The 14,729-nt window shown below is 42.4% G+C and overlaps 1 protein-coding gene and 6 non-coding genes across 7 annotated transcripts; all 7 read left to right on the forward strand.

Moving 5' to 3' along the window:
- Nucleotides 1–986: 986 nt before the first annotated feature.
- trnah-gug lies at nucleotides 987–1,058 on the forward strand. The gene has a single exon. It is a non-coding gene; the product is annotated as a tRNA-His (tRNA).
- A 681-nt stretch (nucleotides 1,059–1,739) lies between these two features.
- trnah-gug lies at nucleotides 1,740–1,811 on the forward strand. The gene has a single exon. It is a non-coding gene; the product is annotated as a tRNA-His (tRNA).
- Nucleotides 1,812–2,272: 461 nt separating this feature from the next.
- On the forward strand, nucleotides 2,273–2,344 carry trnah-gug. The gene has a single exon. It is a non-coding gene; the product is annotated as a tRNA-His (tRNA).
- A 1,477-nt stretch (nucleotides 2,345–3,821) lies between these two features.
- trnah-gug lies at nucleotides 3,822–3,893 on the forward strand. The gene has a single exon. It is a non-coding gene; the product is annotated as a tRNA-His (tRNA).
- Nucleotides 3,894–4,354: 461 nt separating this feature from the next.
- trnah-gug lies at nucleotides 4,355–4,426 on the forward strand. The gene has a single exon. It is a non-coding gene; the product is annotated as a tRNA-His (tRNA).
- Nucleotides 4,427–5,903: 1,477 nt separating this feature from the next.
- trnah-gug lies at nucleotides 5,904–5,975 on the forward strand. The gene has a single exon. It is a non-coding gene; the product is annotated as a tRNA-His (tRNA).
- Nucleotides 5,976–7,287: 1,312 nt separating this feature from the next.
- Nucleotides 7,288–14,483, forward strand: LOC117533024. Its single transcript, XM_034196662.1, has 2 exons — nucleotides 7,288–9,363; nucleotides 14,128–14,483. Exon 1 carries the CDS (start codon nucleotides 7,342–7,344, stop codon nucleotides 8,704–8,706), a length of 1,365 nt encoding a protein of 454 aa, XP_034052553.1. The 5' UTR covers nucleotides 7,288–7,341; the 3' UTR covers nucleotides 8,707–9,363; nucleotides 14,128–14,483.
- The last annotated feature ends 246 nt before the right edge of the window (nucleotides 14,484–14,729 follow it).

The raw sequence follows: 14,729 nt of genomic DNA on the forward strand, positions 1-14,729 counted from the left end.
CACCCAGCTAGATGCCCCGCACGAGACAATATGCAATGCACTTAAAGCTGCCGGTGTATCAACTACACGAGGAGACTGTTAGCCTTTCTAGCATTAAGCTAACTAGCAGCTACTGTGCTCAACCAGGAAAACGTGGCGTCCACAACGTGAGCACGTCGTGTTTCACATGTCCCACTAAAGTAACTTTACTTACAAATGAGGACATTTGTGCTGTGCCAGGTATTTTCAGCGAATATTTACCTTCTGCGTGTTTTCTGGACGACCAGGGGCCTCAGTGTTTTTGCTTGCACGCACGTCCTACACCGGTTTACCTTTATTAATCACAATCAACTCGTAATGCGGCCCAATAGTCAAAGAAACACCCGGTATTAGTATTCATTTTGACTGACAGCAGGAAGAAGATCGCAGGAAATGACGATAGAACAGCTAAAAAAGACATCTCACACAACCATGCTCAAACCGTGTCAGATGTTGGTTCTTTTGGGGTCGTGGAGACAAATGAAAAAAGCTGACAAAAGTAGAAAATTGCTCTACTTTTGAAGTGAAGCTCCAACAATGCAGTTCGGCAAAGCGTGACGTCACCCCATTCAAAGTGAAGCTTCAACGCATGCCGCCGTGTGTATGGCGCTTTTGAAGCTTCGTCAGCCAATAGAATCATATGCCAGTACATGCTCTAGCCAATCAAACCGCGTGCTTGTGTGTCCGGGGCGGGAGATTCATCTGATTGGTTGTTGGTCGTGCATGTAACTTGTAACTTTTGAGCAAAGCATTAAATCCTCATTATAAATCAATCGATGCTATCTACTTGGTAGATCTGTGAAGGTTTTCATAGTCATGCTTTTATAAAAATAATATATTTCGATTTCAAATAGACTTTTATGGGAATAGTATTCTGTTTACATGAGGCCTACTCATGGAGCATGTTGCCTGCACCACGAGACTGGTCGTATTTTCACCGGCTCGATCCCATCAGCCCATCGTAGCTCGCCGTGATCGTATAGTGGTTAGTACTCTGCGTTGTGGCCGCAGCAACCCCGGTTCGAATCCGGGTCACGGCATTGCGGTAACAATGTCACGGCAGATGGGTTGTCTTTTGAAAAGAATACAAAACATTAAGGGAAACTCACTGCAGTTTAAAAAACCAATGTAAATGTAAAACACAAATGTGCCAAAACACATGCAAACGAAGATAAAATGTCACCCACTTGACATAAGTGCCAGCATTTTGAAAACAAATAAAAAAATGCTGCAAGAAGATCAAAACCAACGTAAAACTGGGACACTAAAAAGTTATCCACGCAGATATCGGAGTGCTTGTTGACGATTTGCATGTGTTTCGGCACATTTTCGGCTTGTTATGCTTTCTCCCATTTCCGTGTACTTACCGTAAAGCCCCTCCAGAGGGAAACATAGTCAGGGGAACTGGAAGACCACCGTTTAAAAAAGTTACTCTTACAACAAATCTTGTATTTGCAGTAATCCAATAAGTAATCGAAGATACTCATGAAAGCACTAGTATGAAATTACCCAATAACTGTTGTGATGTTTTGTTTTGCATGTAACTGTAACCTTTGAACAAAGCATTACATCCCCCATTATAAATTAATCGATGCTTTCTACTATGAAGATTTAAAATGGACTTTTATGCGAATCGTACTCTGTTTACATGAGGCATACTGCTTGCGCCGCGACCATGGTCACGTTTTCGCCGACTGGTTCCCATCAGCCCATCGTAGCTCGCCGTGATCGTATAGTGGTTAGTACTCTGCGTTGTGGCCGCAGCAACCCCGGTTCGAATCCGGGTCACGGCATTGCGGTTTCAATGTCACGGCAGATGGGTTGTCTTTTAAACAGATTCAAATACGTTAGGAGAAACTCACTACAGATAAAAAAACTTTGCAAATATAAAACACAAATATTCACCAACTCGAAGAAAGATGCAGCGTTTACTAAAAGCGTTGCTTAGACAAAACGCTGCAAATACAAAACGCTTGTTTCTAGACAATCAGACTTCACTGGAAATCAAAACATGGTATTGCATGCTCTGCGAAGTATTACATCCCCATTGTAAATGAATCGATGCTTTCTACCTGGTAGATCTGTGAAGGTTTTCATAGTCATTACTTTTATAAAAGAAATATCATTTGATTTCAAATGGACTTGTATGTGAATCGTACTCTGTTTACATGAGGCCTACTCATGGAGCATACTGCTTGCGCCGCGACAATGGTCGTGTTTTTGCCGACTCGCTCCCATCAGCCCATCGTAGCTCGCCGTGATCGTATAGTGGTTAGTACTCTGCGTTGTGGCCGCAGCAACCCCGGTTCGAATCCGGGTCACGGCATTGCGGTAACAATGTCACGGCAGATGGGTTGTCTTTTAAACAGATTCAAATACATTAGGAGAAACTCACTGCAGATAAAAAACAATGCAAATATAAAACACAAATGTGCCAAAACACATGCAAATGAAAAAAAACGTCACCCACTTGAAGAAAGATGCAGCGTTTACTAAAAGCGTTGCTGAGACAAAACGTTGCAAATACAAAATGCTTGCAAAGAAAAAAATGCCGCAAGAAACTCAAAACACAACACAAACAGAAACACTAAAAAGTGATCCACACAGTGTTTCGGCACATTTCTGTTTTTATGTTAAGCATAGATCCTGCTGTACCTATAGCTATTATTCTACGTCTACCACCTTATCTTTATCTTGTTGTATAACAGAATAAAAGTCTTAAATGCAATTAAAGGGGGATTATCACTGAAAAAGCCTTGTATTGTTGACTAGATGAATACATTGAGATTTAGATTGATATGTGATCATTCTTACAATACCAATATATCATTTAATAATAACAAAGTAACTTGTGTTACTGGAATGAACTTGAGCAAATTTGAGTCAGAGTAGAGGTCATATACTGGTCTAATTATCATTTGAATAAACATTAGGCTGACTCCATTTATGTTCATCAGCCCTGCTAAACTCAGCTTTTCCTGGCCACCTGCTGACCTCACTGCTTAAAACCTCCCATGTTCAACCTCCATGACCGGCAGTAGTCCTCATTCAGAGTCTTTCTCCTTGGTAGACCCAGGGTGTTCTTCCAGTCAGTATCCACCTTTCATCCCTGCTTGCCAGGACATGTTTTCCAACTGTAAGGCAACAACTCTAAACATTTAAGATACAAAGGATGTAACTGGGCCTAATCATAATTTTGAAGACATAACTAAATGATACACATGGTGGATTACTTACAACCAAAATTCCCAATACTTGATAAGTATGACTTACATTTTGTTGTTTTTTTAACATCAATACTGTTTAGTAGTGTGATGAAATTCTTGGAGCAAAGAACCGGAGCACAAGAAGTACACTGGAGAACTTCTAACTCTCAGACATGTCAGACACTGAAGATTTAGACCTGAAGACATTTACCAAGACACCATAGCAGCACAAGTGATGTCTCCCAAACTGCTACACGATTACCAAAAAGCCGCGGAATATGGAAGCAAACATTCCATCAGTAAGACATCACTAGTTATGTTTCTAGACAATCAGACTTCACTGGAAATCAAAACATGGTATTGCATGCTCTGCGAAGTATTACATCCCCATTGTAAATGAATCGATGCTTTCTACCTGGTAGATCTGTGAAGGTTTTCATAGTCATTACTTTTATAAAAGAAATATCATTCGATTTCAAATGGACTTGTATGTGAATCGTACTCTGTTTACATGAGGCCTACTCATGGAGCATACTGCTTGCGCCGCGACAATGGTCGCGTTTTGGCCGACTCGTTCCCATCAGCCCATCGTAGCTCGCCGTGATCGTATAGTGGTTAGTACTCTGCGTTGTGGCCGCAGCAACCCCGGTTCGAATCCGGGTCACGGCATTGCGGTAACAATGTCACGGCAGATGGGTTGTCTTTTAAACAGATTCAAATACGTTAGGAGAAACTCACTACAGATAAAAAAACTTTGCAAATATAAAACACAAATATTCACCAACTCGAAGAAAGATGCAGCGTTTACTAAAAGCGTTGCTTAGACAAAACGCTGCAAATACAAAACGCTTGTTTCTAGACAATCAGACTTCACTGGAAATCAAAACATGGTATTGCATGCTCTGCGAAGTATTACATCCCCATTGTAAATGAATCGATGCTTTCTACCTGGTAGATCTGTGAAGGTTTTCATAGTCATTACTTTTATAAAAGAAATATCATTTGATTTCAAATGGACTTGTATGTGAATCGTACTCTGTTTACATGAGGCCTACTCATGGAGCATACTGCTTGCGCCGCGACAATGGTCGTGTTTTTGCCGACTCGCTCCCATCAGCCCATCGTAGCTCGCCGTGATCGTATAGTGGTTAGTACTCTGCGTTGTGGCCGCAGCAACCCCGGTTCGAATCCGGGTCACGGCATTGCGGTAACAATGTCACGGCAGATGGGTTGTCTTTTAAACAGATTCAAATACATTAGGAGAAACTCACTGCAGATAAAAAACAATGCAAATATAAAACACAAATGTGCCAAAACACATGCAAATGAAAAAAAACGTCACCCACTTGAAGAAAGATGCAGCGTTTACTAAAAGCGTTGCTGAGACAAAACGTTGCAAATACAAAATGCTTGCAAAGAAAAAAATGCCGCAAGAAACTGAAAACACAATACAAACAGAAACACTAAAAAGTGATCCACACAGTGTTTCGGCACATTTTTGTTTTTATGTTAAGCATAGATCCTGCTGTACCTATAGCTATTATTCTACGTCTACCACCTTATCTTTATCTTGTTGTATAACAGAATAAAAGTCTTAAATGCAATTAAAGGGGGATTATCACTGAAAAAGCCTTGTATTGTTGACTAGAAGAATACATTGAGATTTAGATTGATATGTGATCATTCTTACAATACCAATATATCATTTAATAATAACAAAGTAACTTGTGGTACTGGAATGAACTTGAGCAAATTTGAGTCAGAGTAGAGGTCATATACTGGTCTAATTATCATTTGAATAAACATTAGGCTGACTCCATTTATGTTCATCAGCCCTGCTAAACTCAGCTTTTCCTGGCCACCTGCTGACCTCACTGCTTAAAACCTCCCATGTTCAACCTCCATGACCGGCAGTAGTCCTCATTCAGAGTCTTTCTCCTTGGTAGACCCAGGGTGTTCTTCCAGTCAGTATCCACCTTTCATCCCTGCTTGCCAGGACATGTTTTCCAACTGTAAGGCAACAACTCTAAACATTTAAGATACAAAGGATGTAACTGGGCCTAATCATAATTTTGAAGACATAACTAAATGATACACGTGGTGGATTACTTACAACAAAAATTCCCAATACTTGATAAGTATGACTTACATTTTGTTGTTTTTTTAACATCAATACTGTTTAGTAGTGTGATGAAATTCTTGGAGCAAAGAACCGGAGCACAAGAAGTACACTGGAGAACTTCTAACTCTCAGACATGTCAGACACTGAAGATTTAGACCTGAAGACATTTACCAAGACACCATAGCAGCACAAGTGATGTCTCCCAAACTGCTACACCATTACCAAAAAGCCGCGGAATATGGAAGCAAACATTCCATCAGTAAGACATCACTAGTTATGTTTCTAGACAATCAGACTTCACTGGAAATCAAAACATGGTATTGCATGCTCTGCGAAGTATTACATCCCCATTGTAAATGAATCGATGCTTTCTACCTGGTAGATCTGTGAAGGTTTTTATAGTCATTACTTTTATAAAAGAAATATCATTCGATTTCAAATGGACTTGTATGTGAATCGTACTCTGTTTACATGAGGCCTACTCATGGAGCATACTGCTTGCGCCGCGACAATGGTCGCATTTTCGCCGACTCGTTCCCATCAGCCCATCGTAGCTCGCCGTGATCGTATAGTGGTTAGTACTCTGCGTTGTGGCCGCAGCAACCCCGGTTCGAATCCGGGTCACGGCATTGCGGTAACAATGTCACGGCAGATGGGTTGTCTTTTAAACAGATTCAAATACATTAGGAGAAACTCACTGCAGATAAAAAAACTTTGCAAATATAAAACACAAATATTCACCAACTCGAAGAAAGATGCAGCGTTTACTAAAAGCGTTGCTTAGACAAAACGCTGCAAATACAGAACGCTTGCAAATACAAAACGCTTGTTTCTAGACAATCAGACTTCACTGGAAATCAAAACATGGTATTGCATATGTAACCAATGTATAACTTCACTTGTTTATATTTCAGTAAAATCATTGTCCATACTTTATTTGTAAAACTTGTCACTGTCACTTTATTTTTTAGATGCTTTTATTTTGAAAAGTACGTTTTATTTTGGTACTCATGGCACCGGCACATTTCTGCAGACTCGCGCTACTTTCCTCAGTTAGCTTCAGGCCCCACTGAGGAGAAGTAAGTGGAACGAGTGGTGTCATAAATGTTGTATTTTATATGTTAATAGATTGTTTAATGTTACACTTCACACAAGCCAAACCTATTTGCAGTTAATATCTATATTTTGCCGTGTGTGACTGTAGTTTATATAATGTGCAGCGCTTCAAACAGTGTTTGGGAGCTTTCTAAAGTTTAGCTATATGCTAACCTAACATGTGCGTGTTTTCTTCCACTGAAGGTGTGAAGTTAGAAAGCTGATGAAGCCATTTCCTGCTTTAATTATTATATTCTGTTTTGCACAGGTATGTGGGTATTCTTTTTGTATTTTGTAACTGTAAATTGTATTGTTTGTTATGTAAGTGTAAATTAATGGTTATATTTGTGTATATTGGTTTACAAGGAAAAACTGGTTTGCCACCATGGATAGATGTATATCTGTTAATTGTATTATTTAGAACTCTGTATACTTTCCTGAGTTAGCTTCAGGCCCCACTGAGGAGAAGTGTGAAGTTAGAAAGCTGATGAAGCCATTTCCTGCTTTAATTATTATATTCTGTTTTGCACAGAGAATAAATCCTGGTTGGCAAGAAAGAAGTCGTTCTCATTTACACAACATAACACAACGCAGAGATCACATGTGGCGTCAAACCAGACCGGTTACAGTGGTGCCGTGACCCGGATTCACAGTGCTTCAGACTGTTCCATCGTCGTTCCTGAGGCTGTGGATCAACACCAGCTTGGTCACCAGAGGTTGCTACACGCCACACACTTACTTTCATGTATTGAAGAGAAGGAATTAGATAGAGGAAACTGTTTTTTTGTTTAGTTTTTTTCTCTCTGTAATTATTTTTACATTCATTGTTTAGAGAGTACATTTGTCATTTCTGTATTTTATTGTATACTGAATTTTGAAGTTTGGTATACAGGGTTAAAAATGACATATGTTACTGGTAAAATGGATGAGGACAATGTTCTAACTGACAGTTTTAGTTTCGGTTTTGGAAGAGGGAAACCCATCAGCGGGTACCCTTTTATACCAGTCAGAGGTACAGCTAATGTAGATTCGCCAGCTTTTTGTTCTACTCGCTTGCCAGGTCATGTAGCATCTCCTCAGAGTGTGGAGGATTCACATTCAAGCCTTCCAGATACAAATGATGCAGCTTTAAATAACCTGATAACACACATTGCTCAGCAGGTAGGACAGACTATAAGAGATCAGTTAAGGGGGGAATGTGAAGAGAGGGGTGTTGGAGCCACACCAGCTCAGAGTGGTGTTGGCCAGTTACCCAGTGACCACACTTACCTCAACTTGACTGGTGCAAATTTAGTGTTGCAGTCAGATGTGAGAGAGCCTCCAGTCTTCAGAGGAGATGGATCTGACAAGAATACAGTCTGTGAGTGGGAAGAGTTAATGGGAGTGTATTTCAGGAAACGAGCCACACCTCTGAGAGAACAGCACATTGAGATCATGTCTAAGTTAATGGGCAAGGCTAAAGACATAGTGAGGATAACTCTGAGGAGCTGCCCATCCATGAAGCCTCAAGATAACCCACAATTGATCTATGACATCCTCAGACAACACTTTAGTGATGTGACCTATTCATGTATGCCCATGGCTGATTTCTACAGTACAGTTCCAGTGGCAGGAGAGTCCCCCGTAGAGTACTGGCTTCGGCTAAACAAGGCAGTTGATGCAGCGGAGGAGGGCTTGAAGAGGCTAGGGCGGAAGATGGAGGATTCTTGTCAGGAAGTAGCGATGATGTTTGTCAAATACTGCCCAGATCCCACCCTTGCTGCTGTTTTCAAGTTTAAGGCACCAGATAAGTGGACAGCTAGTGAAATCCAAGAGCATATTGATCGCTACCACACTGAAATGAAAGAACAGGTGCTTTCCAAATCAAAGAGAGTTAAACCAGTGACAGTTCATGTCCAGGTTTCCGCACCTGACGTTTCAGAGATAGTATGTCACCCACGGGAGCCATCTATGCAAGGTGAGGACAGCACAGCATCCAAGCCCTCTTGTAATGATGACTGTATGAAAATGTTAGTCAGTTTATTTGACAGAGCATTGTCACAGAACAACCAGGTTACACACAAACCACTCCCCTCTGATCCATTTCAACCGAAAGCCTGCAGGGTCTGCCAGTCTCTAGATCATTCCACCCTTGCACACTGCAGGCAGAAACGCCTCTGCTTAGTGTGCTGCGAGCCAAACCACATCAAGAAGAACTGTCCTAACCGTCAGGCTGGCCGAGGTTCTCCGGCTTTCCCGCCACAGAATTCTCAACCTTTAAACTAACTGGCCCGCATTTAGTGAGGGAATGTGTGGGAAACAGAGAAGAAACCCTCAACAGTGGTGATATTGAAACTCATTATATAAAAGCATGCGCAGCAGCACCAGCCGATGCTAAGGTAATAGTGCAAAATACACAGAGAGTGGGCCCTTTTGATGAGTTGTTTTACACCCCTGTTAGCATTAACAACACATTTCAGGTGCAGGGGATGCTTGACTCTGGTTCCATGGCTTGTACTCTCAGCGAGCAGGCAGAGCAGAAGATGTTGAGTGAGAATATACTCTCAGAATCCATTCCTTTGACTCAAGAGATTGTGCTAATAGGCTGTGGAGGGACACTTAGCAAACCCAAGTGTATGTACGAAGTGGAAATGAAACTGTATGGGGAGAGCTGTATCGTACCTGTCCTTGTGGTGCCTGGCCAACGAGATGACTTAATCATAGGCACAAATGTCATCAGATTTATCATGCATCAGCTGAAAATAACCAGTGACTATTGGCGCCTGGTTTCCAGTGGCGATCTTCTCCCAGAGTGTGAACAGTTCCTTGATCTCATGGCAAACTCATCCAGGTGGAGAGGCGAGGAGCTTCCAGACAGAATCGGGACCGTTAAACTCCAGCATGCGGTTACGCTGTTGGCTAAGAAAGAACATCTTGTTTGGGGTAAGTTGCCAAATAACGCTCCCATGTCTCCAGGCAGCACAGTAATAGTTGAGCCCACCTCATCCAAGTGCATGCCTCGTAACATCATGATCGGTCGTGTTATTACACCATTGTGGGGTGACAGATGGATCCCAATGAAAGTCACAAACGTGTCAGACAAGCCTATCACCCTGAAAAGAAACAGCAAGTTGGCCGACGTGTTCCCCTGTCTAGCTGTTGAAGAGTTTGAGGTTTTTCAAGGTACCAGCCAACTCAACAACGTTAAGGAGGAGGAAAGTCATGGCAAGGCTAAACCTACAGATTTCAAGCAGCGACTACAACAGGTTGGACTGACTGAGGTTGATATCGATCAGTGCCAGGCTGGCCAAGGAGGAAAAGAGAGGTTGGTCGCGCTGCTTGAAAAGTACAATGACATTTTCTCCAAACATGCTCTGGACTGCGGTGAGGCAGAGGGCTTCATGCACCGCATCAGGCTCACTGATGAGAGACCATTCCGTCTCCCTTACCGGCGGGTGCCACCAGCCCATTACCAGAAACTGCGACAGGTCCTTTCAGAAATGGAAGAACAGGAGATCATCAGGAAGTCAGTAAGTGATTATGCCTCTCCCCTCGTACTTGTGTGGAAAAAAGATGGCAGTTTGAGACTCTGCACAGACTTCAGGTGGCTGAATGCAAGGACGCTCAAGGATGCGCACCCATTACCACACCAGTCAGACTGCTTGGCTTCCCTGGGTGGGAACACCTACTTCAGCACAATGGATCTGACCTCTGGCTTCTATAACATCCCAATGGCAGAGGAGGACAAGAAATACACTGCATTCACTACTCCAATGGGACTGTATGAATTCAACAGGATGCCCCAAGGTTTGTGCAACAGTCCTGCCTCATTCATGCGCATGATGCTCAGCATATTTGGAGACCTGAACTTCAGCAGTTTGCTGTGTTATCTTGATGATCTGCTTGTGTTTGCTGCAACTGAAGAAGAGGCGTTGGAGAGGCTGGAGGTTGTTTTTCAGCAGCTCAGGCTTCACAACCTTAAACTGAGTCCAAAGAAATGCCACCTGATGAGATCTTCAGTCAAGTTCCTAGGTCACATTATAGATGGTAATGGAGTGGCTATGGATCCAGCAAAAGTTGAGGTCATATAAAAAATGTCAAAGTTGGACCTGATGGAAGACGATGGTTGCACACCATCAGTAAAGAGGATAAAGTATTTTCTGGGGATGGTGTTCTACTATCAACATTTTATCTCTAACTGTTCTGCTATGGCCAAGCCACTGTTTGCTCTTACTGCAGGCCAAAAGAGACGAGGGAGAGTCAAACTAAACTCCAATACCGGCTCCTTCAGGAAACTGAAACCCTCTGATTGGACAGAGGAATGTGATGCGGCTCTTTGTAATCTGAAAGACAGTCTCTTGAGCTACGTCGTCCTCTCACACCCAGATTTCTCTCGCCCTCTGATTCTATCTATTGATGCCTCTCTGGACGGGCTAGGGGCCGTGCTATCACAGATACCAGCTGGTGAAGAGAAAGCACGTCCCATTGCATTTGCAAGTAAGACTCTCAGTGGCTCTCAGAAGAGATATCCCGCCCATAGGCTTGAGTTTCTGGCCCTGAAATGGAGTGTGTGTGAAAAATTTAGCCATTGGTTAAAAGGCCATGAATTTACAGTATGGACTGATAATAACCCTCTTACCTACATCCTGACGAAACCGAAGCTTGATGCGTGCGAACAGCGCTGGGTGTCTAGGCTCGCTCCTTACACATTCGACCTGAGACATATACCTGGCACCAAGAACATAGTGGCTGATGCTCTCAGCAGAGATCCTTTCGCAAGATCAGTAAGCCACAGGCTCATCACAGAGCAGTACAGTCACCTTCTTGCTGAAGCCGAGGGTGTTAGTCACGACGGCATTCAAGACACTTTCCGACTCAAAGTCCAGTGTCAGCAGATGAAGAAGTTACCTGGTGGCAGCATTAAGTCTCAATCTGACCCCCTCATGTGTCACAGTGATTCTGTAGCTGTCAAGGCTCTTTTAGATGTTCATGCTCAGTGGGAGATTACTGCCGAGACGAGAGCTGTGGAGTTGGCTCAGACTGTCCAGGATCTGTTGCTGCCGGGCCAAGACTCCCTTCCTGTGTTCTCGTTAGAGGAACTCAAGCACAGTCAGGAATTTGATCTCATTATTTCAAAACTCCTACCATTTGTGCTTCGCAACCGCCGTCCTTCCAGACGTGAACGATCAGGACTAGATGCCAAAGTTATGGTTCTCATCAAACAATGGGAGAGACTGAAGGTTCAGAATGGTGTCCTCTATCGGGTCACCAAGGATAATTTCAGTAAACAAAAGAGGCATCAGTATGTTCTGCCTGACAGTCTTAAAGAAAAAGCATTACATGGCATTCATGATGTTGCTGGGCATCAGGGACAGGCTAGGACCTTGCATCTAGCAAGACAGCGGTTCTTTTGGCCGAAGATGGAGTCTGATGTCAAAGAGTATGTCAAATGCTGTCAAAGGTGCATTCTGGCGAAGACACCAGAACCCTCGGCTCGAGCCCCACTTGAAAGCATCAGGACGTCTGCCCCCATGGAGTTAGTGTGCATAGACTTCTGGAGTGCGGAGGATAGTAAGCAGCACTCAGTGGATGTTCTTGTCTTGACAGACCACTTCACAAAGCTAGCCCACGCTTTTCCATGCACTAATCAGACTGCAAAACAGGTCGCCAAGAAGCTGTGGGATCACGTGTTTTGTGTGTATGGCTTTCCAGAGCGTGTTCACTCCGATCAGGGAGCTAATTTTGAGAGTGAGCTCATAGCAGAATTGCTCAAACTTTCCGGAGTCTCCGAATCACACACTACTGCATACCATCCAATGGGAAATGGAGGAACAGAAAGATTCAATCGAACACTTGGGAATATGCTGCGGTCTCTCTCTCTAAAAGAGAAACACAAGTGGCCTCAACAGATACAAGCTCTGACTTTTGCATATAATGCAACAGTACATGAAACAACAGGATATGCACCGTTCCAGCTTATGTTCGGCAGAACCCCGAGGCTCCCTGTGGATGTGATGTTCAAGCAAGTGTTGCATGATCCAGTGGTTGTTGATTACAAAAGCTATGCCAAAACGCTCATGTCACATATTCATGAAGCAGTAAGAATTGCCCAAGAACACAGCATCAAAGAACAGGACAAACAAGCAAGTGGTTACAACAGAAAAGTGAGAGGCATTCACCTGAACTTAGGGGACAGAGTGCTCATTGCAAACAAAGGTGAGAGAGGAAAGAAGAAACTGGCTGACAAATGGAGTGCAATTGTGTACACAGTTAAAGACAGAAACCTGCAGACACACACATACAAGCTGGTGGACAGTAGTGGAAACACTAAGATAGTTCATCGAAACCTGGTCTTAGACATCAGCTTTTTGCCTGTGGTGACAACTGGAGAAGAATTGTGTGATACTGAAGTGGAGGAAAGGTCGTATACGACTGATTCCCTGGACTCTTTGGAGGAGGAGGAGGATTCAAGAGGCAGGACCAGTACGTGGATAATGAGTGGATCAGAGGAAACCCGGAGTCAAATGATTATGAGTGAACGATCGTCTGAGGTGGATCAGTCAAGTCAGGGCATTCCAGAAGTGGACTGGTCTGCAGATGGTCCAATTCAGTGCTTCCCAAATGACCAGAACCGGTCCAGCAGAGACACTAACTTCGACAGTTTAGTTGCAGGGGCTGACTCAGACTCATCATTCATGTCACATGTACATTCAGGACACCTAAACACTCAGTCACATCCTGCAGACACAGGTCATGTCACAGTTACACAGGTACAATCGACAGTAGAAACTGAACCTGTAGTCAGGACAAGGGCAGGCAGGGTTAGCAAAAGAATCAATCGACTCATTGAGTCCATGGTCCAAAAGCCTTTTGATTTAAGGGGTTTTGTGAGTTCAGTTAACAAGAGATCTCAGTCACTACTTACACTGTTTTAAAGTGACAAGCTTGTAGTTTTTTGTTTTTGTTTGTACCTCTGATCTGGTAAATATGCCTTTTTAAGGGACAATGTCTAATGTATGTGTTTTGTGTAATATGTTACATGTTTGAGAGTAGCAGGGAGTTGTATGGTGTACAAGGCATCATATTAATCTAGGAGGGACTAAGGCTTGATCTCCCTTATGTTTTCTCTGAACCTATATAGTAGGTGGCTTTTACAGCCGATGGTAAAGCTAAGAGTTTTTCAGTTAACCCTGCACAAGTTTGATGTCAGTTGTCTTGGAGGTCAGAATGGTTTATTCAGAGGTACACTATGGTCTGGATTTTTGCGAAATATAGGAGGGGTGTATGTAACCAATGTATAACTTCACTTGTTTATATTTCAGTAAAATCATTGTCCATACTTTATTTGTAAAACTTGTCACTGTCACTTTATTTTTTAGATGCTTTTATTTTGAAAAGTACGTTTTATTTTGGTACTCATGGCACCGGCACATTTCTGCAGACTCGCGCTACTTTCCTCAGTTAGCTTCAGGCCCCACTGAGGAGAAGTAAGTGGAACGAGTGGTGTCATAAATGTTGTATTTTATATGTTAATAGATTGTTTAATGTTACACTTCACACAAGCCAAACCTATTTGCAGTTAATATCTATATTTTGCCGTGTGTGACTGTAGTTTATATAATGTGCAGTGCTTCAAACAGTGTTTGGGAGCTTTCTAAAGTTTAGCTATATGCTAACCTAACATGTGCGTGTTTTCTTCCACTGAAGGTGTGAAGTTAGAAAGCTGATGAAGCCATTTCCTGCTTTAATTATTATATTCTGTTTTGCACAGGTATGTGGGTATTCTTTTTGTATTTTGTAACTGTAAATTGTATTGTTTGTTATGTAAGTGTAAATTAATGGTTATATTTGTGTATATTGGTTTACAAGGAAAAACTGGTTTGCCACCATGGATAGATGTATATCTGTTAATTGTATTATTTAGAACTCTGTATACTTTCCTGAGTTAGCTTCAGGCCCCACTGAGGAGAAGTGTGAAGTTAGAAAGCTGATGAAGCCATTTCCTGCTTTAATTATTATATTCTGTTTTGCACAGAGAATAAATCCTGGTTGGCAAGAAAGAAGTCGTTCTCATTTACACAACATAACACAACGCAGAGATCACATGTGGCGTCAAACCAGACCGGTTACACATAGTCTGCGAAGTATTAAATGCCAATTGTAAATTAATCGATGCTTTCTACCTGGTAGATCTGTGAAGGTTTTCATAGTCATTACTTTTATAAAAGAAATATCATTCGATTTCAAATGGACTTGTATGTGAATCGTACTCTGTTTACATGAGGCCTACTCATGGAGCATACTGCTTG

The sequence above is a fragment of the Gymnodraco acuticeps genome, unplaced genomic scaffold (genome assembly GCF_902827175.1).
Source record: "Gymnodraco acuticeps unplaced genomic scaffold, fGymAcu1.1, whole genome shotgun sequence".
In the NCBI taxonomy this organism is placed as follows: Eukaryota; Metazoa; Chordata; class Actinopteri; order Perciformes; family Bathydraconidae; genus Gymnodraco; species Gymnodraco acuticeps.

Coding starts and splice junctions, on each gene's coding strand:
- LOC117533024 (XM_034196662.1), top strand. CDS start 7,342: ATGACATATGTTACTGGTAAAATGGATGAGGACAATGTTCTAACTGAC.